Below are 27,217 nucleotides of genomic sequence, written 5' to 3'. Positions count from 1 at the left end.
TATGTTCAGGCAGATGCTCCTACCAATAAAACACTGGCTGGGCTGGTGGTGCAGCTGCTGCAATTCCAGGAAGATGCCTTTGGAAAACATGTCACCAATCCTGCCTTCACAAAGCTTCCTGTGAGTATTTGGGTTAACCCACTGCTGTTACAACAGCACGTTTTGTTCTTCCTCCAGTATCTGTGCTGCTGGCGTGCTTCCAGGTGATTGGGAGATCGGTTCTTAGTCTGAGGCTTTTGTTGATGCATCCTCTGGAAGGAATGAAATAGCACACTCCTCCTTAAAAGCAGATTTTCAATGTAATACAGCTTATTTTCTATAGATTTGGAAGTGATTTCCTGAATACTGTGGAAAGATTTTAATTTCAACTAAAATTCTATGTAAGCTCATCAATTTTAAGACAAATCTGTTTGGGCTGATGCATCCTAAACTGACAGAATAACATGCACTTCCCAAAGCAAGCAAGTGTCCATTGGGCATTTTGTTGATTAAACTTCAAGGTTATAGTGCTGTCCAAGCTGAAAAGTGGCTTTACCACGTTCTTTAGTAGCACACAGTTGCCTAATTAGTCTGGGATAGTTTTCCAGTCACTCAGGATATTGGTATACAGAAGCAGTATCGACATTTTAAGGGTTGTTTATTTAAAGTTCAGGCTTGGCACGTCTTTAGCAGTAGTACCCTAGCGATTGTGTTGAGAGATCAGTCCCATTGTGCTTGGAACCCTGCCTGCCACCAAAAGAGTCTTGTCCAAGTGAGCGTGAAGCCTAAACAACTGATAAAGGGAAGAGAGATGCAGCAAATGGTAAGGACAAAGTAACGAAGGGATTTCGGTTGGGAAGGGCAAGGACTGCAGCATGGTATCAAGCACCCAGTTGGCTGATGTAGGGTGGGTTTTGTGGGCCAAGACAACTGTCATAAATGTGTATGTAAGCTTTGGAAGGTCTTTGCTTATCTTTGTCATGGAACGCTTACTGGGAACCTAAGGTCATGCAGTCCAGGGTTCTGTTTAGATATACATACTAAGTTGGAAATACTTGTAACGGATTACAATATCACAAACTGAAGTTGTTCTGAAAACTGTTGAAAGTTGGTCCACCACTTACAAAATATTTTATTACTTTATGGCGATTTTTTTCCCCCAGACGTTTTGCTTATGTAACTTCTTTGGTGCGGAGTGTGAGTTCATGCATGTTTTCTTCAGCAGAGGGGTTTTCAGACTTACTGGGTGACTCTCTTGGTGCTTAAGAATGCACACAGAAGCACCACAAGATGCCATTAAGATGTAGCTCACATCTCTTCCATTCCGATCACCTGATACCTCCGAGGTAATGAGAACCTTTAGGTACAGAGGTGAACGTTGCCGTGCTTGGTTTTGATATGGCAGTGTAGGCTGTAAAACTGTACCCGTGTGTTCGACAAGTTGATAAACCGTTTGAGTGCTCTCAAGTCTTAAATCAATTTGTCTAATCTCAAAAATGGGTAATAAAGATTTCAGTGGCATTGTAAATACATTGTTCCTGTGTTTATTCTTCTATTTCAAAGGTCTAATCTGATCAAATTTGCTCAACTTAAGTTTACAGCAGTTGGATATCTCAGCTCTCAATTACTTCCGACGGAAGGCAACTCGTCAGTACATCTTCCTTTATATTGTTTTTATGAGAAAACGCAATATGTACTCTTAAGACGAGGTTAGTGTTCACTTTTTTAGACATGTAATTTAAGATACTGGTTCAGGCTGTGAAGGAGGCTTTGTTATTCTACCATAGCACTCTGAAGACGTGCAGAATGCTTCAGTTCTACAGGACTATGTCTGACTTGGGAAGAGAGGTGAGGCGAAGGGATGTCTTGAGTGACATTGCTAATCTCCAAAAATATATTGAGAAGCTATTGCAGACTTCCACTGAAAGGAAACTGAATGAAGCTAAAAGAGGTTAAAAGTTTAGTAGTTACCTTAGTGATTGTTCAGTGTTACCATGTTCCTGACAAGGGAGGATCTGAAGTTGAAGAGGAAGATGTCCTGCTTGTGTAAAAGAAACAACCCCCAGGCCGTCAAAGCTTTGAGTGCTATGTGCCTGCAGATGACTGCAGAAGTCCTCAATTTGTGACTACTGCGCCCAGCTACCATCACTAGATGCTGCCGTGAATAGTCCATGCCTTGCGTGATGGTGTTCTCCATTCACACGCGCTGCAGTGTTTCCCTTACCGGCGCGGTCTATATGAGATTCAGTGTTGGTCTTGAGAACTGCACTTCTTGCAAAACACGGGGACGTGGCTCACCAGGAGCACTTGATGATGAGAACATGTCAGACCAAGGTGGTTCTTCCAGTTCACATTAGAGCCTTTGTATTTGTTTCCCAAGTACTAGCCAGCGTACCTCACGCTCCTTCCCTGAAGTGTCTGCTCTGCAACACTGGAGCAGTCAGCGACAAAGGGAAGCTGGTCTCTTCCACTGGCATTCGAGGTAAAACCTCTTTGACCTGGACCGCATCTAAATGACTGCAGACTACATCCGTTGAAATAAAGTTGAGACATTTTACTTAGTGCTTGCAGTGGATGAAATAGACTTTGCACTTGAGAGGGGGTTGTTAATTCTGTGTTTGAGCTCCTGTTCTTGGCAAGGATGCTGTACGGTACAGGGTCTGTGAATAGATCTAGAGTAAGTGAAGGACTGTTATAGCGTGACTTCTGTGCAGGTCTTCTCATTATTGCATTGAAATGCATATTGTCTAACCTCACCGATACTCAAAAAAGGAGAAAAAGCTGATTAATTCTCTTGAAAGCAGTTTTGCATGTTTCAAAGGCTATATTAAGATACTAACTCTTAAGATGTCAAGTTGTAAGGCCAGTTGATCTTAATTGCCTTGTTATGATGAATTTTGGGTACAAATGTTGAAGGGAAGTTGATTTATTGACAGCCGCATCTCTTCTGCGGAACGGCTTTCCTCTAATTGTTAAAGGCAATTTCCTTTTATGCTAGTAGCAATGACCACAGTTCAACGAGAGGCTTTTACTAGAGTCTGCTGATGCTTTAAAAAAGTGACTTATGTCTATGAAAAGAGGTTTGGATGCTGTTTTTCACCATTAAGTATTGGTTGAACTTCCTGCATGTGGTAGTAAAATCCCAACTCTCCGGAGTTGCCGCGATGGCTTGTGCTGCTGAGGACTGCTGGATCGCTGAGCCCCGTGCCAGGCTGCACGACTGCCTTCTCGAACTGCCCTGGTAATGCAGAAAGGGGTGGCCTTGTCCTTAGAAGATTTGATGTGGGTTACCGGTGGACAGCTTGATGAAGGCGAAGCTGCAGTAGCAGCCCCTGAACGTGAAGTGTGGACCGTTTGGCACGACAGTGGGATCTACGGTTTCCCGAAATGAGATGAGGTGGGCTTTGCTGCGGTGATTTTGTTCAGTTGCTGCTATGTCTGGCATGTCGGCAAAAAGGGAAAGGTGGAACCTGGATGACCATACGTATGTAGGACAGCTGAAGATAAGTAACAGCAACTTGGGTACTGGTGCTGCAAAAATACTCTTTCCAACAGGTCTTCTGGCTTCACGTTGAGATTTATTTTTCTTTTGGCTAACATGTGCGTGCATGTTTGTAAACCAGCACTTGTGTTCTTGCAGCCAAGTCTTACGGCAGTAAAATCATTTGGTGCGTTAAAACATTTTGGTTTGGTTCAAGCTTCTGATCAGAGGCTGCTTCATCCGTAGAGGACTTCAGTTTGCTAAGAATAGTACTGAAATGCGTGCAGCTCGTAAACGGGCGAGTACCCGTATGGCAGCTTTGAGCTCTCTTTATTGCTTTTTGTGCACAGTAGGGCTCTCAACAGATGGTAGAGCAGGAGCAGTTCTGTTCTTGTTGAATGCTTACGAAGGATCTTTTTTATGTTGTTCTTGGACACTGGTGTATTTGATACCTCGCAGAACTGCTTTGCTTTCCGTTAGCAGCTCTAGAGCCAAGGAAGGCAATGTTTCGTTTAGATCCCGTGCCACCATTGTAGCCGCCTGGCTGGAGAGTGAATTTAAAACGCTTGTCGGCACTGCTGAGGCCGTCTGTAATTTGGTGCTCGTTCTGTGTTGGGAAATACTCCTGAGGTGTGATATAATGGACTTTTAGATCAGAACAGGTCATTTTCTTTAGAAGTAAGATAAAAGCTAGAACAGAAACATTCTTAACCTAGAAAAACCGCGAGGAAGGCTGTTGTCTGTGCGGTGCCTCCAGCTTTGTGCTTTCTCTACTTCCAGCAGCAGGCAGGTTGCAGAACGCCGCTGGTGACCGGAGCCCGGCCGTTAAACAGCTCCCCAAATTCTGTTCTGTGAGTTGTACAAGCTTAGCTGGGTGGTGAATCTGCCTCATTGTGTCATTTCAGTTTATTGTTAGAACAGCTTTCTTCACGTATATCTGAGGTTGTCTGGGGAATGGACCTGTTTGCCCAAATAAGCTTTTTTAAAGTCCTGATCCTATATAGCAGTTGCATATACGTAAGTCACCGAAAGCAGTTTGGCGCTGCAGTCAATAGAAAGAAATATTCCAGGGTAGTCTTACTTGAGTGCATGTTTGTAAATGAATTTTTACATCTTGCAAGAACTCAGAATTTAAGAGAATCACTTTTTTCGTGGTTCAGTCAAATTGATTTATCAGTCATATTGGAAAACAATCTGTAACTGTAAAGAGGCGGCCTGGGGGACAGAAACAGAGTTTTCATTTGTTCTATTCTCAAGTCCCGTGTCGCTTACTTTATCACTGGTTAGTTCATCAGTGCTGTTGCATGTTTGTTGTCTACCTATCCCAGATGCTACGTGGAGAACCTCAGATAGCCTGCGAATTAGGATTGAAATAGATTCTGGTGTTGCCTTTCTCTGGTCCGGGCTTCAGCCAAGCTATCCAGTTGTCTTCCATTTCTAAGATGATTTTGACAGTCGCTTGCTTTTTCCGAGCACATATACAGACATCCCGACCAGAGATAGTAGTAAAACAGCAAAGATAATTCCAAAGTAAAATTTATCAGAAAAACATACCTTTCTGTGTAGGAAACAGTCCTGCTTTTCTAGTAACCTTTTAGAGAAGGGACTTGGTGGGACTCAGTAGAGCTTTTCGGTCTCCTGCTCCTGTCTGAATTTCAGTTCTTGAATTTGGAGTACCTGTTGATGGATGTGTGACTCAGCTGTACTCTGCTAAAAGTGATAGTGGAGAAATGAGTTGGATTTAGTATTTTAGGGCAGATGATAGTGACCTCCTCAAATCTTGACAAACAATTCTTTGTTGTGGAGGAGGGAGGTGAATGGAGAGCTTTGGGAGCCGTAGCGAATATGAAGCCTGGGTTTTAGATGTTCATTTCTAATCATTTGTTTTGGTCTACTTAATACAGATGAAGAGCTTCTTAACTGACAGCTACAATTTTAGGTTTAATTTACTGTGAGGTGGATGTTCAAGGAGTAGTTTGGATTTCTGTTCTACAGCTATGCAAGGAATTTTTTGCAAGCTACTCGCATAAGGAAGGACTTGGGAGCTTTCGGATGTATCGGGTTCTACTTGCAAACATGAAGAATGCTACTTCAACCAAATGCATTTAATCTTGAAACATTCTTAAAAGGTGAACGTGTAAAACTCAAAGTGGTTCACCTGAAAGTTAAACTGCATTTGACTAGTTCAGTGTCTAAAAACTCAGCTAACGAGTATGTATTCCTTTAAAATAATTACACAAAAGTCAATGTCTCTGTGTTTTCACTTTTCTTTTGGGTTCTAGGCAAAATGCTTCATGGATTTCAAAGCTGGAGGTACATTATGTCACATTCTTGGTGCTGCTTACAAATATAAGAATGAACAGGGCTGGTAAGTTTTTATTTTTGATTTGTACACCTTTTGCATGAAGTTCGGCACATGAAATGCCTGTGCAAACTACTTAATGTTTAATACTTTCTGGAGAATCATGTAGGCAAGGGAGTTGGAGATGGGAAGAGGAAGTTTTTTCCTGGTTTTGCTGATGGTAGCTTTTTTTAAGACACCCTCCCCACACTTCTGAATTTAAAGATAAGTTGTCCAAGTTTAAAGTCTTGAGCCTGTAGGTTGGGAGCTAATGACAGGCTTGAGGCTTTTTTTTTTTGCCATTTACTTCTCATAGGACTGAGCAAAATAACTGATTTCTTAGAATCACTGTTTCCCATCTATGAGATGTAAATCTTTGTTACTGTATTGTGTATAGGGTTTAGTTATAATCAGGAAAAGATGAAGCATTGCATAGATCTAATAAATGCTCGGTTTTCCGTTGCTTATCGGCCTCCATAAATGGGGAGTGTAAGTCGGTAGAAACGCTGCCAGTGGGGAGTGTAAGTAGGTAGAAACGCTGCCAATGTAGCTATTGGCACTAGACTGAAAACTATTAATGTGACATGCTGGTAGGGTTTTGACCTGTGTGTTTCTAGGTTATAACCCTCTTTCCAAGGCAGCGATAGCATGAATTACTATACTTGAGAATATTGGAAAAAAATCTGAGGATGAAAAGTCGTTAGAGAAGAGTAAGCAGAGATTGTTCTTGTATGTGAATTTAAATAGTTTTCTGATCTGATGCTGTGCAGACCTGTAACAGCATTCCTGGAATTGACTGTGTTTCCGTTACCTACAAGAGCAAATTAAAAGGCAAAAATAAAGTTGTTTTAGTATGGTTGGTTGTTTTTAGGAGTTCTTTAAGCTCCTATCAGCTAAATGGATATCTGAGGTGAATATATCAGAAAGCTGGTATGAGTAAGCTGCTGTCGGGTGTTTTCCTACTCCAATATTGCCGACACCTAGGACACGGTACGTGTTTGTAGTGGTCTGTGTGGCGTATCTTTCAGGAGTGTCTTGCTACCTCTTTGCCTTAAGATAAAGGAGTTAAATTGCTCCTACTTCATGAATATTTAAATGTTCCATTTTTTTCCAAACAAATTTAGTTTTCAGTCATTGAAATTTGTCAGCAAAACTCAGATACGTGATTGCCTCCTCTCTTCTCACTCTCTTGCTGATTCCTCAAAACTAGTGTGGGTAGTGTCTGTGTTTGTGCATGTGGGATGTAGAGGGAAGTAATACTTGAATTTAACTCTGAGGATCAGACTTAGAGCTTGGAATGTATCCTTCACTGACTCAACCAAATAATTTGTGGTGTTTTGCCTGAAATATGATTTTTTTTTTTAATGGTGTGCATTGTCGCTCTTGCTTAACCTGTTTGTGAATGATCTGTCTTATAGGAGAAGTACCTTTCCTCGTCATAATAGGTATGTCTGAAAAATGCACTTATCCAGTGCAGCTGGACATACCCTGTCTATCACTGCAATTCAAGTAGTTGTTTGCTAAAATCTGTCAGAGGGTATCAGTTAACCTAAGGACAGAAGAATTAGTACTACTGTTGTATCTAAATGGGCAACCAAAAAAAGTGCTGGTTTTTAACATCTTGATGTGCTTCTCTTAAAGTATGGCTTTCAAAAGCAGGCAGGAATTTGGGGACATACATAGCATTAAATTAATATGTAATGCAGATTTTGGGCAACCAAATGTAAAAATTTTGGTCAAACTTCAATGCCTTAAGTGTCTTTGTTTCATAGGTACTAAAGACTTTATTAGGTGTCTAGCTTAGTTTCTCTTTATTTGGCATTTATCTGCCTTCACTTCCTTGAAGCTATTACGATGGAGAAGCGTGTATTTTGAATACAGGCTATGAAGCTGTCAGTGTCTAAATACTGGAGAAGTGACTTGATCTTGGCTCTTAAAGTCCGATGTATTATAGGTGTAAAATACTTTATTAACTTGTGTTGTGCAGTGAACTAGCAGACTTCTTGATGACTGGCCCTACTTCGAGAAGTCGATGTAAACTTTTCAACGTGCACAACGCTATTTAAAGAGGCCATAAATTTCTTTTAAAATTGAAAGACGGTTCTAATAAATATGCCAGGATATTATCTTTAACTTGTTTGCCATGTTCTTAGTGTGAAGGAAGGGGTCTGTAGTACTGCTTTAGGTTAGAAGCCATCATTCACTAATAGTGAGTATTTCTAGTGCTGCCCAACACTGCCACGTATTTACGTGGTACCACCTGCGTGGGCCGCTTCTTTCCGAAAATGCTGAAGACCCTCAAGTGAAGGAAAATATGGTGGTCTGAGCTGAAGTGTCTTTGTTTAATTTGGTAGTGTAATATTGATGTCATGCCATGGTTGTGCGGTAATGGGGTTTGTGACTAAAAAAAAATCGATCTTGCTTTGGTTTACCCTCATTGTATATTTATAAAGTTTAAAAATTGATTTGATGTGTTACTGGAAACAAGCATATGTTTAAAAGAAACTGTCGTTAGTTATGGGCACAGGAATAAATTCTTGTCTTTTAAGTTGGGATGTTAACTTAAAAGTGTATCAGTCACTGCATGGTAATTATGTGCACGACTTTTTCACTGTGTTAAATGTACAGGGTATTTTTTATTTTATACCCCGAAATCTCTTCTGCTGGTATCGCCGCTCCTGAACACAAACTCAGCACTCCAGTTACGTCAGACTCTAGCAACAGCTTTTTCCAAAATTTGCGCGCTACGGAAGTGCACCGGACAGTGTCTTACATCTAAGAGTCAACAACCTGATTATCTAAACATATCATTGTGCTTTGGCAAAGGCTGAGTTGTTAAGGGTCAGGCCCAGCTGTGTTTCCGAGGCTCCTGCGACAATGTAGGACAGTGCCAGGGCAGACCCCGGCGGGTGCTGAACTTGGCGAGGGGCTGGCGTTACTGCTGATACCATCCCACCTCTCCGGTTCTCCGGGGTTGCCGTTCCAATTCTCCTTTTGAGTTGATTCATCCCTGACTTCTGAATATGTGTACGGTTCGGGTGGATACGGCAGAATGCCTTTGGGGGGCTCTTGTGGTTCTTCCCAGTAGAAAGTCTCAGATTTTGTTTTATCCCCCCATTTCTGATAGACGCTTAAATATGCATTGTTATTTCAAGAATTTTGGTTGCTTTGTCAATGAAGTAGGAAACTTTTCAAGTACCAGAGTCCAATAAAGACGATCGTAAAATGCCTACACGGATTATTAGCTACCTGTATGCTGCATGGGGGGTGGCTTGTTCTCAAATAGGTAAGTAGCTTAGAAAACATCAGGCAGACAAATTGCTGTGTTTTTCCTGGATTAGAATCTGGGACTGGTGGCTGGGTGCAACTAGAAGTGAGAGAAATGTGAGAGCTTGTTCATGAATTTTCTCATCTAGTTGTTGAAATCCATCATGAGCTTTTGATTATGTTTCTGTTTAATTATCCTTTGTGACTGTCGTGGAACGCGCAACCCTGCTACAGGGTTTTGTTGGACAATGTCAGCCTTCATTTTTCCTAAAGATTTCGCAAATCGGTTGCATTTTGTTGATTTGATTCATTGTGATTTTTCTTGCTTGTGTGGGCTGCCAAGTGAAGCAAAAATATTTGTGGTTGTGCTTTAGTTGTTCTTACGTAGTTACCATGATACACTGGTGTTTTATGTGGAACGTGAAAGATTCTTGACTACTGAATGAAGGAGAGTTGAATTTAATATTTGTGAATAATTTTTCTTAACAGGCGGAGGTTTGACCTGCAGAATCCATCCCGAATGGATCGAAATGTGGAGATGTTCATGAACATTGAGAAAACACTAGTGCAGGCAAGGAACTCGTATACAAAACTGTATGTGTTCACATGCTCAGGGAAGGGATTCCCTAGCTTTTTCTGTACCTCAGTTTGTGACCCGCTGAAGAGTTTCATCCTGGACTTCTGTAGGAATATTACAGTCTTCTCTCCCTCTCCCACCCATTTTAGTCACAATTCGATGTTATCACTTGAAAACTTCAGAATGTTTTCATTGATATTCTGCGGATATGCATAGGGTGAAAAAAACCTGTTTGTAAGGTAGGAGGAAGCATCCTGAGTGTCTCCGTCCTCCTGGGAAAGTGGCACCCTTAGGACTGAGTAACTAGTTCTGTACACTCTATCGCTGACTTTCTTGAGACTTTCAGCTTGATAAAAGTTTGACTTTTTTTCAGATTTGAGTACATTTTAGACTGTCTTGCTTGCTTATTACCAGACGATAGCAGGTAACAGCTGTGTGGAGTCTAATTAGAAGTTAAATTCTTTGTAACTGCTGTGTATGAGTGACAGAGTTTTGGTTTTTTTCAAACTCTAAAACCAAGCTCAGTGTATAATGTAGTGAAGATGTAACTTTCAGGTGCTTGTTAAAAATGGAAATAGGAGGAAGGACAGCAAAAAGAGACAATACTTTTATAATAAAAAACCATTGTATGGTGATTTCAGTACGTAATAGAGTACATAGTAAAATTAAATTAATCTGTACCTGTCAGTATTGTAGAAATCCCTGAATCTGCATGTCAGTGCATCAGGACAGATTCAGATTTGGAAGTTGACACACAGGAGACTTAAATTCCCTTTCAAGTGAAGTCTTCCAGAGCCTGTCAAACATTCTTTGAAATCAAACACGTGGTTTCCATTAAAGATGTTGTTGTGGAGTCAGGAATGTGAGAACAGCAACGTTGGGTCACGTTCTCTTTATCCGTGATAATGTCTCTGGCAGAGCTAACGACAGATCTGCGGAGACTAGAAAGAAACCCAGGATGAGACTTTGTCGGGGAGGTGTTCAGAGGAAACGCTGCTGTCATGGGGGTTTCTGGAGCTAGAGTTAGTGTGCCGTATCGCAAGCTGATACGTGTTCCTTTTGGGCTTTTTCAAGCATTGGTGATCTTAATAGGAATTTTTTGATTTATGTCACAGGTGACCTTCTAATTTCTTTAATTTAACTTCCTATTCTCTCCACTAGAACAATTGTCTGAGCAGACCGACCATCTACCTCATTCCAGATATAGAACTGAAGTTGGCTAATAAATTGAAGGATATTGTCAAACGTCACCAGGTAACTGTTAAATAGCATATCTTTAAAAAAAACAAATTGTTTTGTCGGTTATAAGATAAAATGTATTTGCATGACTTCAATGTATCGGTTACATCTGGATTGTGTCTGACAGCGCAAGGCAGCAGCAGCAAGTTACTCAAGACCAGAAGTTCACCATTTGTAAAATGCCATTAGTAGTTATCGTCACGTGGAGATCGAATCATAACTCTGTTCTAAAAGTAAATCTGAAATTGCTATTGAAGTGAAAAGTAGTTACGGTGTCTCAGTGAGTTGGCTGCAGGCCTTAGCTGATTTAATGTTGAATACGTGCTTATATAAAGCAGGAGCTCACTGTTTGTCCAAATCCAAGACCAAAGAAGGTAGTATGTAGTACAGCAGTTCTAGATATGTGGGCATGACATAATGAAGCTTTAATCTTAAGATTATTTTTGTGCTTTATCTTACTTTTTTCTTGCTTGTGCTGAACGGAACACAGGCAACAACAGTCTCTTGCTTGTTAGGAGTAGTCAGCGTATTTATGACGGTCAACATCTTGCTGTTGTAATTTAATATACTAAATGATGAACTGAACATGATTAATAGCTTCATCTCTTAAAAATGTAAACAGTCTTTTCACTTGTCTTGAGAGAAATATCCTGGAATGTGAACTCTAGATGGTCTGATAGCCTTTTGTGTTATGATAATTCACGGCTGTAGCCAAAGTAAACTGTTTCTTTTCCATATTAGATGTATTTCCTGTGTTGTGATTATGAACCATCGTCTCGACTTCAGTTGTGTAATTTTTCACAAGTTACTCTTTAATTATTCAGCTGGTTCAGGAGCTTTCTTTTGCTTAAATTGGTGTTAATGACTCAGTTTTCCTTTCATAAAGGAATTCTTACTGAACTCAAAGGATGCTGTATCCATGAATGATTTAAGGGACTTTAAAGCAGGCAGCTTTGTCTCTAAAGGAATGTGAAGAACTGAAAACAGAAACTGTCCCTAATTCTGCTTTTTGGGCTTCATGCCTTTGCCCTAGCTCTGAATTCTCATCTTGTATTTGTGTCGCTACTTGTGCTTTCTCACTGTCTTGATGATTATTTTGTTTTTGACCCGTTGCTGTCGTCTTTCCTCTACCCCATCCTTAGTACCTGTAGCTCCCTCCTCTCTGGTATTTCCAAGTCCTCGCTGCTCTGACTGCGGCGTGTGCACAAGAGTTGCATCTCTCTTGTCCCAGCACGGTGCTGGGGTGATCTCTGGGCTTATCGAAAGGGGTGTCCGTAAGATGTTTGTTCCCTCTGCTGATGAAGATGCCGTTACTGTTTCTGGTAGTCACACTTTTTTTGATTTTCTTTATAAATGTTGAGGATTCTTCTGAGAAGAGCCAGAATAATTTAGGAACTTGAAAGCAGGTAACGAGTGAGATCTAGCATTTATATCTATCTGCTTCAAGAAGAGTGTTTTGTTGGTAGAGAACTCTTCCGTCTTGTTATGTCTTTGGCTTCCAGTCACATTCAGGTTAGCGGAGGCAGGGAATAAGCCTTACAACCTGTTTACATCTTCCAGAAAGCTGTTTTAATGTAAAGTTATCCATCCCTTTGTTTTCAGTCAAGATGGCGTCTAGGAGAGACTTCCTGTTCATCTATTGTGTATTGAGTTTTGTAAAGCTCCGTAGGAAATAGATTAAACTTACTGATCTGATTCACAAAGCTCAGATTAGATTTCTGAAGAGCATCTTTAGCTCATGGGGAATGAAGGGAGAATTTCCATTATTGTTCCTTAAAAGCTTTGCAGGATGTTAATTCACGCCGGGGCTCTTTCCTTTGCCTTTGAATGTTTTTAAAGTCTTCTTACTTTCCAGCTTGCTTTTTTGCTGTTGCTCAGAGCACATCCTCACCATTTACGCAGTTCTGTGAGCTCTTGTTGGTGTAGGAACTCTTGCCTTTCAGCCCCTGATACCAGAGTAGTCTCCAAACATTGCTACCGTAATGCGCTGCATCTTTGTGGTTTTTTAATTTTTCTCCTTTTGATGCTGCCTTCTAAATAAATTGTACACACATTGTTGGCTGTAGCCTCTCCCATGTGCTCTTAAGTCCTTTAAATAAATCCATCAAGTATTTATGGAATGTAAATTTTGAATAACATTTTCATACAAACTGTTCCAAACTATAACTTGTCTGCAGACTGTGAATTTCTGCTGTCCTTGGAAATAACTCTTCATATAGGGAGACCGGAGGTGTCTCTGCAGCATGTGGGAGAATCCTTATGGTTCTCCACGTGTGGGAAGGACAGAGATTTCTTGACTGGCCGCACCAAGCAGTGTTATGTATTTATTTAACAGATATCTTATCATGTAGTAGAATTTTTTTGCATGATGATGTAAGTCCGGTAGGAATATGATTATGGCCTCTACCCATATGTAGAGAAGTTGCTTTATGTACCGCTGTTTGTGGCACCTACGTAAGCATAAGAGGTACAGCTGTTGGTTCTAGTATGTCAAGAAAATGATGTCCTAAACCAGCAAGGAGAAAAAGTATTCTTGTATCGGAATATTCGACAAACAATGGTATCATGTTAGTGTATTTCTGATTATTCCCTTTGTACTATGACTTAGGAGGGTTTTTTGAAAGAATGGGTGTTTATTCTGTCTCCTGACATAACAGCCTTTCTTGAATACAAAGGATGTTGTATTCAAGGCAGCCATTTCTAGTTAAGTTTTGCGCAGAGTTTGTCTTTTGTAAATTGTCATATTTAGAAGTTGTTTTGTACCAAAATGTGTACTTAGTGGAAAAAAGTTACAGATGCTTTCTTACAAAATATTCACCAGTTGGTTTGCATGAACTGATAGTTGAACAATTGACAATGTAAATTGGGGCAGAAGGAAATAAGAGGAGAAAGGATTTGAGATGAAAAGAGCAAGAGATAACAAAGCAGTTTGGTAGCAGTCTTAAAATAATTGCCTTTTTCTGGCACTCCTTAGAGGTGGTATTCTTCCTAGTTGCATTGAAGTTAGCCTTGAATATTTCTAGGTTGCATGGGATGTGGGTAAAAAGAAGCAGCCGAGAAGTTTGGGGTAATGTGTTGAAGCATTTCTTTTCTTCCACCTTTCCCACAGGGAACAGTAACTGAAGAGAAATCAAAGGCTACCCATCATGTTTATCCAAGTCCTACCTCAATGGATGACGGTAAAGTTACTTCCCAGTTTTCGGTTGGAAATAGTCTGGTAACTAAATTCCGTTAGCAGTTACGGGAGCTTTTGCACAGGCACAGTATGTTCCTAGCCTGACCCTGAGAGCCACTTGAAAAGCATTTCTAGGATTAACAGCTCCAAATAAAATCACTGTGTGTCCTGCTTCTAACTCTTGGCTATAACATTCACATTTTTAATTGGTGCAACCTTTTCAGATTAGGGTGTGTAACAGGCTACTCTTCAGTGATTGCTTTGGAAATCGAGATATTGTTTATTGCTGAATGCAGATAGACATTTTGTTTGTCCCAAAGGACTTTCAGACGGAAGGGGAACAAAGGGATATTGTTTATTGCTGAATGCAGATAGACGTTTTGTTTGTCCCAAAGAACTTTCAGACGGAAGGGGAACAAAGCTAAGGGTCTGAAAGAACTTAAAAAAGAAATTAACTTAGGTTAAAAATTAAAAGGAAGGACAATGAAAGTAGGAAGCTTAAAACTAAAGTTTCCGTTAATTTTTTTTCCTTTGTTGCTTCTGTGGTGTCCCCCAATGTGTGTAAGTATAGGTCAGAATGTCAAGTGAAACATTATTGGGAATCAACTAGTGTGTGAAAGGCAGTTAGATGCTAAAGTAAATGAGAATTGAAAAACTGTCTGCCATGCTCTCATCTTTCCAGGGGATGGGTTGGGCATGCTGGTACGTATCATTGCTTGTGGTTTGGCAAGGTGAATACGATAACAAGTAGACCGGAGAAACGGAGACTAACGCAGTCTGCCTCTATATGAAGCACATAGGTTCCATAAAAGCAATTCAACACCTGTATCGTTCAGCAAATAACAAAAATTTGCTCTTAATTTTTTTAATCTTAAGTTCGTTTAATTGTCTAGTGGATCATTGTTGCCCGGTCTGAGCTTCAGTGACCTAAATGTGTTTTTTCTGATGCTCCCGGGCATCTGCTGGCCACTAGATGGAAGTGTTCACTTCTGTGTAGGAACGGTCGTGGGTTTGGTGTCCTGGTGCTTGCCTGTGCTCTGTACTGCTGGTAATATCGACCCTAGCCACAGGTCGGTATTTATTTTTAGCCACTTCAGGTTCTCGGAAAAGGGTTGAACGTGGTAGGTCCCATCTGCCTTGTAGCCGGTGAACATGCGGATGTGTTAGAGCTCTCGTAACCCCTGATGACACAACGATGAGAAAACAGCCGTCAGTTCAAACAGTGGAACTCTATACAGGTTGACATTCTCAGGATTTCTCTTTTAATGGTGCTCAGGTCTATATTCTCAATATTTGGGATGCAGGGGGTAGATTATTGCATTGTCAGATGTGCAGTTTAAAAAAATAAAACCTTTAAAAGACCAGTCAGACTGAGTGTATGCCTTATTGCAAAGTCAGCAAGGTATTAGCGTTGCTTAGTAAGTCAAAGACCTTAATAGCACTGTGGTGAAAGAAGAAAGTTGAAATCCAAATTTTGTTAGATTCTTGGAAGTTTTTTTGTTAAAATCTGTTTCCCCACCACCCCCTGCCCCGACATTCTTCCTTCAGAACTCTATTGGGTTTTTTAAATACCTGTTGAAAGTAGAATTTAGTACTGGGAAGAGGATCTTTTGAAACAAATATAAATCAATAGAACAAGTTACTAAGAGGATTCAGATGTCTAACAAAGATACAAAAAGACAGAGGGGAAATATTTACCACTTGACAAGAAAGCATTTTGGGAGAAATTTAGTCTTTTTGTTTATACAGAGATTAAAAAAAAAAAAAAAATCACAGACTGGAGCGTGTGTGTCTGTCTCCATGTTATTTCTGCTGTCTTTACTGAATGTCCTCTTGGGGGATTTGCTGTGTCCTGTTCTGAGTGCCAGGCCCAACCGGCCAAGGAGTCTGGGAGATGAGACAGGACGAGATGAGCTGGCAGAGGGCAGCCCTGCCACCTGTCAACCAGAAATGCCTCTTGCTTCTCTTGAGAAACGGATGACTGTTATAAGCCTCTTTAGAGCTTAATCTGGAGTGTGCTAGGGTATGAATGTCTATGGCCAAGAAAGGAAATGTAATAATTCTTAGCATTAAAATGACTTTACTAATGTAACATGTGTGTCATATACTGGCAGAGCACATGCGTGGTTAGACATGGCAAAGGTAATGCGGGTAAGTGCGTTGCTGTGGCAGGGCAGGCCCTTGTAATTGTACTACAGTAGACTTTTATCGGAGATGATTGCGATAACTTTACTATGACTGACTGTGGAAAAGCAGAATAGTGTTTAATGTGCTGTACAATCTGAATCTGATGCTAGATCTCTTTCTTCTTTGCAGATGAATGGTTGAGACCTGTGATGAAAAAAGACAAGCAGGTGCTGGTACACTGGGGCTTTTTTCCAGACAGGTAAAGAAAGGTGGGGGAAGAAAGCAGACCCCAAATCTTACTTAAGTTTGTTTAAGGAATAAAAACTTGCAAGTAGGAAAATCCATATCCTCAAAACGAGCTGCTCCTCTGGCTTATTAACACTTACCTCTCCTGATAGCAGTGCTCTGTGGTTATCAGTAGTGAACCTGTATGGGCAATGTCGCAGCTGTGTGGGCTACAAATATGCTCTCTTCTTGTACTGCAGCATATTACAGGCTCAGACCTATCTGATGCTGGCTCGTCTACAGATTTAACCCAAATATACAGTACTCCATTCCTGTCATTTTGATTCTGAATCATTGTACGTCGCTGTTCATATTATGAGAGAAGCAGTGGTTGTCTTATGGAGTATAACCATGCAGTAATTTAGTATTGCTACCATTTATCTCAATGTCCAGAGCTTGAAAAGACTTAATCAGTGGTTTAAGACTGAAATATGCTTACTCATTTGTGGTACTGGCAGGTGGGTGAGGTGAGAAAAGGGGAGTCTTTTTCTGCAGAGCCACTAGTAAGGTTACAAATTGAACCAGACTTTCAAAGGGCAGAGTGAGCCTTTCCATAAAGTTAGTAAGACTTCAAAGGCAAATGGGAGAACTTCTGATGATCTAGTTGAACTTTCTTTGGCAAAGAGAAGTTTCACTCCATGGGTTGCCTTTAGTCAAGTGCCAAGTGACTGTCGAAAGCATATGTTCGAGAAGGCCGTCTTGCGGTGTTAGAAGATGTTAAAAGATACGTGTATGTACTGTTTAGTAACTTAGGTGTAGTTGTAATAACTGGTTTCTGAGTCCAGGTTATGGAAAACTCAAAAGATTGATAACCCAGCATTGATTTGTATTTAAATAACTTTTTTGTGGTACTAAAATCTGCTCTGCTGTGCATGCACAGAATTTTCAGGAGCCATATGCATATTTCAGTGGAAGAGAGCAGACAACAGTCACACTTAAGTTTCTTTGTACAGATGAAGAACCTTTAAATGTTTCTCTATTTATATCATATCAGTAGTCAAGTTTATATTGACTCTCTGTGCGTCTACATGCATTTATAAATACCAGTATAAACATGAGGAATGCTGCATACACTTGTCGTCTTCCATATGACTTATTCCAGTTGCTCAGTACATGCCTGGTGTTTTGGCTCTACAAATAAAAAGTATTTTGACTTTTGCTGATACTGAATGCAGTTTCTTGGTATTTATAAATAGGCTTTTGAGGGAATAGCATGTGGAAAAATGAATGTAAATAATAAATGGATTCTACAGCAGTAGAGATTGAAGGAGAGGATTTGTACTCCTTTCTTTGAGGAATCCAGTATCTATTGCTTTAAACTCATAAGAACAGAGTCAAGTTAATTACCAATTCAAACCCTGGCATTAAGTTGACTCAGAAACTGCATTTATACCCCTGAATCTAGAGAGGGGATTTGCCATTTTAAACTGGAGCTGGCTTCACTGAGATGGCTTTTAAATTCAGGGAGTTAAAAATGTGCATTAGGTGCCTTAGACCCTTTCCTTTTCAGTGTGTCCTTTTCCTGTAGCAGAAACCAGTGATTATTCCTCTAACTTTTCATTGTGTGGAAAATACTTTACTGTTCTATCACAGCAATATGATTTGCACATGTCAGAATTGCTTTCCTGCTGGTGATCTTTCTGGATGAACGGCCCTGGGGACCAATTTTGTCTTCTCTTGACTCCTCTCATTAGCTATGACACTTGGGTTCATGCCAATGAAATAGATGCTGAAATTGAGGATCCTCCAATTCCTGAAAAGCCATGGAAGGTAAGTCTCTCTTAAACAGTTTCCCAAAGTTGCTATATTGGTATAGCTCATGCTTAGGTGCTACTGGGTAGATGTTTTGACACGCTGCTGAGTAACAATGACTGTATTTCCATATATATGGAAAAGCAGAGTGATATTTCTAGAGCCGTAATGAGAATGTCTAAAACGTTTTTTGGTCTGGGGAGGAATGCTCTTGAAAAAATATTTTGTGAGTGAAAAGGACAGACTTATGCATCCCTGATAGTGCCCAAATTACCATGTTTGTTATGGCCTGACTTGAGGTGTTTTCTGTTAAAGGTAAGTCCTTCCCTTACTGCTGAAGTGAGCCAGCTCTGGGATGAAACCTGACAGCTCATTAGAAGAACTCATTATACACTGTTTAAGGAGAGAAAGAGGGGAAAGCACTGTATCTTCATGATGTTTTTGGAAGCATATTGTTAGAGAAAAGAACTTTTAGGTTAGAAACCTGAGATTACCACACATGTATTACAGGGCTTAAAACATCTTTTGTGTGCAGAAAGTTCCTCTTTTTCCATAATATAGAAATGGCCAAAAATATTAGGAGTTAGATAATACGGAAATTAAGAAACTTCTTTAGGAGAACAAGTCTCAGTTTTTGAAGTCAGTGGTACAATTGAAATGTTGTCTGTTCTCTTTGAGTTATTGTAATGACAACATTATTTTGAGCAGATTCAGCTATTGGGTTAAAAACAGAGCTGTGGTCTGGCTGACAGATTGTGTGTGGCCGTGGGCTCCCCCGTCCCTTGGTTTCACACTGCTGCAGAAACTCGGTAGGGAGTTTGTCATAGCTCGGTACTACTGTACGTACCAGCTTCTCTGTGCTCTTAGTACAGGGCACAGTTCAAGTTTCTTGATTTTACTAACTTTTCCCAAAGCCTTGGCGTTGCTAATGAATTGTAGCATATGAATGCAACCGTCCCTAGAGCCAACATGGAAGCAAATGAGAAAAGCAGTAGCTGTTTAAAGAATCCCTGAGGCTCGTATCTCACCTTTCGTTATGGAAAAGTTCAATTTAATGAGAACTCTGCTCTCAGCTGATCTCGCAATGATGCAAAAAGTCAGTGTTTATCGATGTGTTGAACATGCGAGCAGTCAAAACAACATCAGCAGCCTTATTTAGGTTCTCTACATAATGAGTTTTCTTTGTAGAGGAATGATTTACCTTTCTAATTTAGTTCATTGCAAGAATATAGAGCAGTTATAATCAACCAGTAGTAACTACTACTTTATGGTTCTATTATGGACTTACTCTTTTGTATATAACATGCGACGTTGTTCTGTGTGTATGCTGTTGATTTGAACAGCAGCGTTAAAGAGCAAATCAGGTCAGAAAGTAACTTGAATGTCTGTTCAAACACTATTTACTCCATGTAGTTACCTGTGAATAACCAGAACGCATGCTTTTTGGGTATAAATGTCACTATAAATAGTAAGATATAATAGATTGTATAAATCATAGATTCTATGATTCTAAAGCTCAAGAATTTATTTTCAGCTGTGTAAACTAGAACTTTATTTGAAGATGGATGTTTTAAATCAAGATAGTCAATCTTTTCTTTCCAAGATATGGCCAACTCTATTTTTTTGGTCTTCTGTGGCACATCTGCTAAGGTGATCTGTATATTTAGAAGATTTTGCTGCTTATTTTCAGCATCCAACGTACGCTCTTAATACAGAGCCGTTGTCCCAGCTGTGAGAACTGACCTCACACTTCAGAAGGCTTAAAAACAATTGAGGAATAGACATGACATTCAGTAGACACATGACCGTGTTCATCCTTTATTGTATTGCCTCATGAAACTGTCATCTATTATGTGTACAACCATTACAAGATATTTGGATGTTCAGACCCTGATAACAAAGCTGCAAGTATTTCCTTAATCCTGTGAGGTCTGTCAGGGAGTTATCTTTTCGAAGGGCATCGGCGTGTCGGTATGTTGTTCTGTTCTTTAGGTTCATGCCAAGTGGATTTTGGACACGGATATATTCAATGAATGGATGAATGAAGAGGATTATGAGGTAGATGAGAACAGGAAATCAGTGAGTTTTCGACAGAGAATCTCCATGAAAAATGAAGAGGTAGGTGGTTCTCTGCTTACTGAGTGACCTGTTGATACATTAACATTCTTTATCTCTGCTTAAGTCAGATTTTTGGGACTCAAAGTTGCTGCAGTTAAACTGGTTGTACAGTTTGAGGTGCCTATGATAGCGCAGTCTAGTTTAACTTTCTTCTGACATACTTCCTTTAGCCAGAAGTGTAAGTGTGTGCTTTGACTTTTAGGTTGGTTTTTTTTTCCCCCCTCTTCCTGAGGGTGGTAAGAGACAGGACTCACTCTGTGCTTTCTCATAAATGAAACCAGGGGTGTGTTAAACAGCATCAGTTAATATTTGATTTCCAAATTTTCCATATTTGTTGAAACTAATTTTTGTATCCCTCCCAATGCAGGAAGTTAGTTAGGACTCTGAAAACACATCCATTCAACCTTGAGACCAGGCTGCTCACTGGGAGATCTCTCCTGTTGGATAGACTATATTGAACAAGTCACACACTAGGATTTGAATATTGCTTTGTTTTAAGAGCACAGGTCTTAAGTACATAGCCATTGCAGAGTCTGGGGGATGGCTGTAGAAAATTTAGGGCTTTTCATGTTGACAAATGGAAATATTCTGGAGCCGAATGTGGTGCATGTTGTGATATTAATGCTTTTAGCTTCTCTGTTGTAGGATGTATTAAGGAAGAGTGTAGCCTACAGCGTTTCAATAACTGTAGTATTTGGGATGTGCTAACTATTTCACTTCTCTAACAGCCTGTACGTAGTCCAGAGAGGAGAGACAGGAAAGCAGCAGCAAGTACAAGGAAGAGAAAGCATTCTCCTTCTCCACCCCCTACTCCTGTGGAGTCAAGAAAAAAGACAGGGAAGAAAGGGTGAGTGTCTAAGTCCTGGAATTAGAGGCAGATTTTCTTAAAGAAATGCTTATGGGGAGATCTCTGTCACCTTTCACTTGTCTTGCCTTAGATTACAGTAGAATAATTATTTCTACAACAGACTTCAGTGATTTTGCTTGTGCAGTATATGTAATTTCTTTACTCCTCTGTAGAAATGTAGTACCTGCAGATGGAGGAGAATCTAGTGCAAGTTGTCATGTTAGGTATGTCGGTGACAGGATTTATTGCTGCATCAAGAGTAGAACTTACCAAATAAAGTTACTCAGCTGCTTCTAAAATAACTCAGACTAGTTCTATTACTGCAATCGTGTAGTACCTGTACACTTCTTGAAGTGTAGCCCCATAAACTACTGCATTTAATTGAGGACTTTTTTTATCTACTTAGCCAGGTATTTTGAAGTCCACTTCTCAAATGCAACTTTAACAGAGTAGCATTTGTGGCCTACAGATTAGGGTTTTTTCCAATGCTAGTTTGACTCTAAAAAAAAAAAAAAAAAGGTCCAATATTATATCCAAATAAAAGCTTATTTATGGTGATTTATGTGTGGATGTGGAGGGGAGCAGCTTTAAACTAAAAATTCAGGTCTTGATTAATAGACCTGTTGGGGTCTATAAGACTAAGCTGGAAATTTATCATCTGAGGTGAGAAAGAATTAGTGGATAATGTGAATTACTTTTTTTGTTTCTAATATAAAGCCTGAGTTAGATCCTATAAGCAGAGATGTGGGTGATTCTGCCTTTGTTCTCAAAATGGCTTCCTTGGCACACAGAATCGATTGTACAAGCCAGACTTTTTCCTTAAAGAAGGCAACGTGCCTTGAAGTGGTCTGTTGCCGCTTTTGTTCTGTGCAGCAGATGCCCTTATTGCAACTTGAAAAAGGCCAAGTGTAAATGAATCACTACTCCCTTGCATCTCGCTAGTATACCAAGTGCTGCCAACACGCTGGAGACAGGTTTGGGTTGGAATCAGGATTTATATACATTGGTGACCTCCAGTCTTGAAACAGAGGAAAAGACTTTTTTTTTTTATGAAACTTGCTTTGTTTTGGTAATATGCAGAGAATATTTTTCATTAGCTCCATGAGCACCACTTCCTACAGCGTTCATGTTTTCTTAAGTGTTTTAACCCAGTCCTTTAATCCTGATATCTGAAGAATAACGTCAAGATGAGAACATCTGACAGTTGCAGCTGGCAGAGAATTTGTGTATGATCTGTTTTAGACAAGCAGCCTTATATGGGAAAAGGAGAGGGCAGAAAGAAGAAGATGAGCAAGAAGATCTTACAAAGGACATGGAGGATCCCACACCAGTACCTAATATAGAAGAAGTGGTACTTCCCAAAAATGGTAAAATATGCATACACTGGATTCTTTGAATGTTAAAGCATTTGCTTAAACTGCACTGAAAAATACACATGTATTTTGTCAAATCTTTGAAATGCTTTGTGGCCATGGGGCCAGGTGATCTGTGCCCATCTAAATGTATCTAGTCGGGGATATGAATGTGACAGCTGGGAAGGGCAACAGATTCACCTTTTGGCTTTTTGAAATACATTTACAAAAAGCCACTTAAATGTTTCACCTGTTTTAGGATTGCTTTCACCCATTATACAGAGTTCATGTTTTGGGGGATGGAGTTTTCTAGAGGAAAATAATTGTATGCCAAATACCTGAGATAAGCACATTAAATGAGTGGAAACTCTAGCAACCTGCCAAACGCGTTCAGTTCTTAATCCTTTTCTGAAAAGTGTTGATCTGTGCAATACCTGTTAAGTAAAGATAAGTCAGAAAAATAATTCCTTCTGTCAAATCCTTGACACCGAACTATTTTGGGTGTCACACCATTTGGTTTTTACCTGGTTTGAACTTGCATATAAGAATTGTTTCGTGTTGTACAGGTGGAAAAAGTACAGTCCTTAGTCCCCTAACTGCATGAATAGAAGCTGCTTTGTGTTCAGATGTGAAATTACAGAGAAGTCAAACAAATGGTCTGTTGTACTCAAACTGCACAGATGAACTCTTTTGAACTGTAAGGACATGACCAACAAAACTGTTTATTGATAAGATGGTTAAAGCATGCTAGACTTCGGTAATTTTACCTTGTCTGATGATTACTCATCAGAGTTTCAATCTTGCTTACTTTTGTAGTGAACCCAAAGAAAGACAGTGAAAACACGCCTGTGAAAGGAGGAACAGTAGCAGACCTCGGTAAAACAAACACATAACACCCTCCAGCACCCCTTCCCCTGAGTTATATAGTAAAGTCTTGCTTGCAGGCCAACAGAGTAAATATTTTTAAGTTTCTCAGTTTTAAAAGGAATCTCTAATTCTGCTGTTTTATTGAATTAATTCAGTTTTCATATGTATTTGAGTTGAAACGTGTTGACTCTTTTTCACATGCAAAACTGTTCCCTTGTAGGCTTTTTTTTTTTTAATATGACATATAAACCCTTTTCTGGCAGATTTTTTCTTCTCTTCCTGGGAATCAAGGTGAATCACGGGTTCCCTGAGCTTTGCTAAGCCTTTGACATAAGAGATATAAACTAGTGTCCCACATCCTATTATGCAAGGCTACATCTAGGGCACTGGGAAAGGTGGTAATTAGGTACGGATTCCTAAGTGTGGAACAATTCTAATTATCCTTCCTGTGTATTCTTATCTGTTCCTTTGTCTGGGATAGTTGAGTGCCTCCATAAGGATGAGGTTGCCTTAATGATGGGTGGTCCACTTTGCTTTCCTCCTGACTTTGCTTCCCAAACAAATGAAATATTCTTTCCAGTTAAGCAATTACATTGCTAGAAAGGCTTATGAGCAGTAAGATGCTTTTTATTAGTGTAATTCTCAATACTTTTACCTTTCAGATGAACAGGATGAGGAGACAGTGGCAACTGGAGGAAAGGTAATAGCAGCTGTTTCTTACTAAGTTTGGTAGAAACTGAGATCATAGAATCACAGAATGGTTTGGATTGGGAGGGACCTGTGAAGATCATCTAGATGATCCCCATGAGCAGGGACATCTTCAACTAGACCAGGTTGCTCAGAGGGACATCTTCAACTAGACCAGGTTGCTCAGAGCACCGTCCAACCTGACCTTGAATGTTTCCAGGGATGGGGTGTCTCCCCCTTCTCTGGGCAACCTGTGCCAGTGTTTCACCGAACCTCATCCTAAAAAATTTCTTCCTTATATCTAGTTTGAATCTACCCTCTTTTAGTTTAAAATCATTACCCCTTGTCCTATCAAGATCTTAATCTCATCTTCAGTTACTTAGTCTGTAATGTTTCTCAAGTGAGAGTTAAGATTAAATTAGTTATTGATAGGAATGTTGTTTTGCTATTATAAAAGTTCTACAAATGCTGTGAGATTATTTTGTATTTTTAATTCTAGTATTTTAAAAACGAGAATGAGGAGACAGGTGCAAAGTATTTTCAAAGAAGCGTTTTTCAGATACAAGATTTTTCGACAGTTATGCTTTTTCTTTAGGTTTCAGGACTAAATCTAAACCCTGGGTAGGCTTCCCGGTCATTTTAATAGAGTTGCCGAGGTAATTTCTGTATTGAATTGCATTGTTGGTACGCCAGGCACTATTTTTACAGCTTGCCTAGTGTAAGATGCCTGCCTGGTCATGCAGGTAAGAAAAGATCACATCTGTGTTAGGTTCATACAGTTGCAGAGCTGCACAGACACAGACGTTTGGATGTGTCCATGGTTGTACACATATCTAAGAAGATCTAACTTTATGTGCTGACATATTTCTAGTTTTACTGTATTTCAGTTCGTGTGTCCAATCTGTATATGTGTGTTCAGAAATGCTCAAAAATCCTTTCTCGTGTTCTAAAACGAGGATAGATAACAAGTCTACGTATGCAAACCACTGACAGGCAGTAAACAACCTTTCTTTTAGGTTTTAGGTGCGGGTATCGCACTAAGGAGCAGTGGGTTTACATATCTAGATACAGACATGTGAACAGAGATCACCAAAATACAATTCCTAGGCAAGCACTGTTTTCCAAGTTAGGGAAACCAGCTTGGAAGGAACGCAACAGCAGGCTTTTCCAGCATGGGAAATTATTTTGTTGTTGTTGTTGTTGTTCCTTGTGTTTTGGTTTTTTTTCCCTCCTGGGGTAACTTCTCCATCCCTGGGTGTTGAATGACCTGGAACTGTGGGACTCATGCAGCAACCTTAGTATTTGTTCCATGTTAGGTTGGAAGAGGTCTGCTTTTTATATCCTATGCTAAACAGTGTTGTTTTGGAGGGCCGTGGTCTGTTTCTCTGTTTAGTTGAATGCATGATGGGAGGAGAAGGGTGTTGGAAGTTGAGGGGATGAGGAGAGGAAGAACTTCTTTTCTGAATCGCTATAGTCTGGTCACTATGTATATTTAGAATGACACCTTGTTGTCTTTGGGGGAATTCAGTCCAAGAGGAAGATACATCATTGGTACCAATGACTCTTTAAGGTCTTGCTTTAGGGACTTTGTTATTTTTAACAGTCTGTTCTGTTTCTCTGAAATCTTATCTGGATTGGTAATTCAGGTAAAGAAAACCGTTTAATGTTGAGTTGCCTACAGGCTCTTCAAATAGCACCTGAAGGTTTCTAGTACAGTTCGTATCGTGTCCTGACCCTCTCTTTACACTGCCTCTGTGCCCTTCTCTTTATCCTTTTGGATGGGGAAGCGAATGTGTGCTGGAACCCAAGTTGCGGAAGACCTAGTGTTCCCAGGAGGCTTTTGTTAGGAAGCAACAGAAAGTGACCAAAGACTTGTCCTATGCTTGGGATCTTACAATATCTTGCTCACTGGCGTCTTCACAGCCCTGTATGAGCAAACTCAAGGGTCTGGTCACCTTCTGAGTGGAAGCAAATGCAGGGACATGCAGGTTTCCAAGTTGAACTTCTTATCTCTTCTTCACCAAGAGAGAAATATCCAAGACCAAGTTAAGATTGATCAAAGTGAGTTTATCCAAGCAAGAATGTAGTGTAATGAGACACAGTTTTGCAGGTGTGAAACTATTATTGCTGACAAGGCTCCCAGTGAAACCAGAAGTATTGAATACAATTTCCTTTAATACTCTTCTGAGGAGAGAGAAGGTTGGTGGGGGAAACGTGGCAAAAAATCCAACCCATCTTAGACAATATTATAAATTGGTGCAGAGTACATAACTGGAGATGGCAGCAGGAGCTAGACTGACAGCTTACAAAGTACTCTAGATTCATCCTGTATTCATTACACCTGGTTGCATTTCAATTCTGCAGTATACTGCAGTATTTTCTTCCATAGGTAGAGCATGTTTAATTTTGTAAACAGAACATGAAGCTTGTTCTAACTGTACTGGCAAGTACGTCCTTGAGATTTGAAAGCTGGCTCTGTAAAAACTTCTTTATGGCCTTATGCCGCCTTTAGTATTTTTATGAACACAGATCACATATTCTCTGGTCCCTGAGATTTTCCCCACTGACCAGAGATTGCGTCAGGAAAAGTTTATTCTGCACAAAATTGGAAAGCACTTGTTTTGGATTAAGTTTGTGCTGGCTGAGGGTTGTTAGGTATGTCTCTTCCAACCTACTAACCATTGTATTCCCTACATGATACAGGAAGATGAAGATCCTAACAAAGGCGATCAAAGTCGGTCAGTTGATCCAGGTGAAGATAATGTCACAGAACAAACCAACCACATTATTATTCCAAGCTATGCATCTTGGTTTGACTACAACTGGTAAGAAAGTAATTGGGAACTCGGGGAGGACTTAGAGTTTCGGTGGTGTTCTTCTAATCAAACTGGGAGCTGAAAGAAATTGCTTTTGTTTTGGTCTAGTCCCCATGTATGGGTACATCTTTTCCATTTAAAAATCTTTCTGAGTTGACTTCTGGCAGTTTTCAGGGATTGGGAATGAGGAAGAGAATTTCAAACAGCATAGGTCTTCAGTTTACCTTCTCAGCATTTTTTGCTTTACGTTGATTTCCACCCACCATGGGAAAAGAATTCCTTTTTCTTCCCTACTTCTCCAGTCCTT

At 40.0% G+C, this 27,217-nt stretch overlaps 1 protein-coding gene across 1 annotated transcript; it reads left to right on the top strand.

Annotated features, from left to right (window-relative positions):
* Window positions 1-26,919, top strand: LOC104157154 (SWI/SNF complex subunit SMARCC1-like; the record flags this gene model as incomplete). The annotated part of the gene is made up of 13 exons (XM_009701027.1): window positions 1-120; window positions 5,743-5,828; window positions 9,558-9,639; window positions 10,807-10,899; window positions 13,994-14,063; window positions 16,376-16,445; window positions 18,166-18,241; window positions 20,216-20,341; window positions 21,070-21,188; window positions 22,431-22,555; window positions 23,357-23,416; window positions 24,070-24,107; window positions 26,798-26,919. Coding segments are annotated over 13 exons (1,187 nt in total), but the record flags the coding sequence as incomplete, so codon positions are not given.
* Between the last annotated feature and the right edge of the window lie 298 nt (window positions 26,920-27,217).

The sequence above is a fragment of the Cariama cristata genome, unplaced genomic scaffold (assembly GCF_000690535.1).
Source record: "Cariama cristata isolate BGI_N322 unplaced genomic scaffold, ASM69053v1 scaffold8140, whole genome shotgun sequence".
Classification (NCBI taxonomy): Eukaryota; Metazoa; Chordata; class Aves; order Cariamiformes; family Cariamidae; genus Cariama; species Cariama cristata.
The sequence above is the reverse complement of the archived record's forward strand: the minus strand, read 5'-3'. Positions and strand labels throughout refer to the sequence as shown.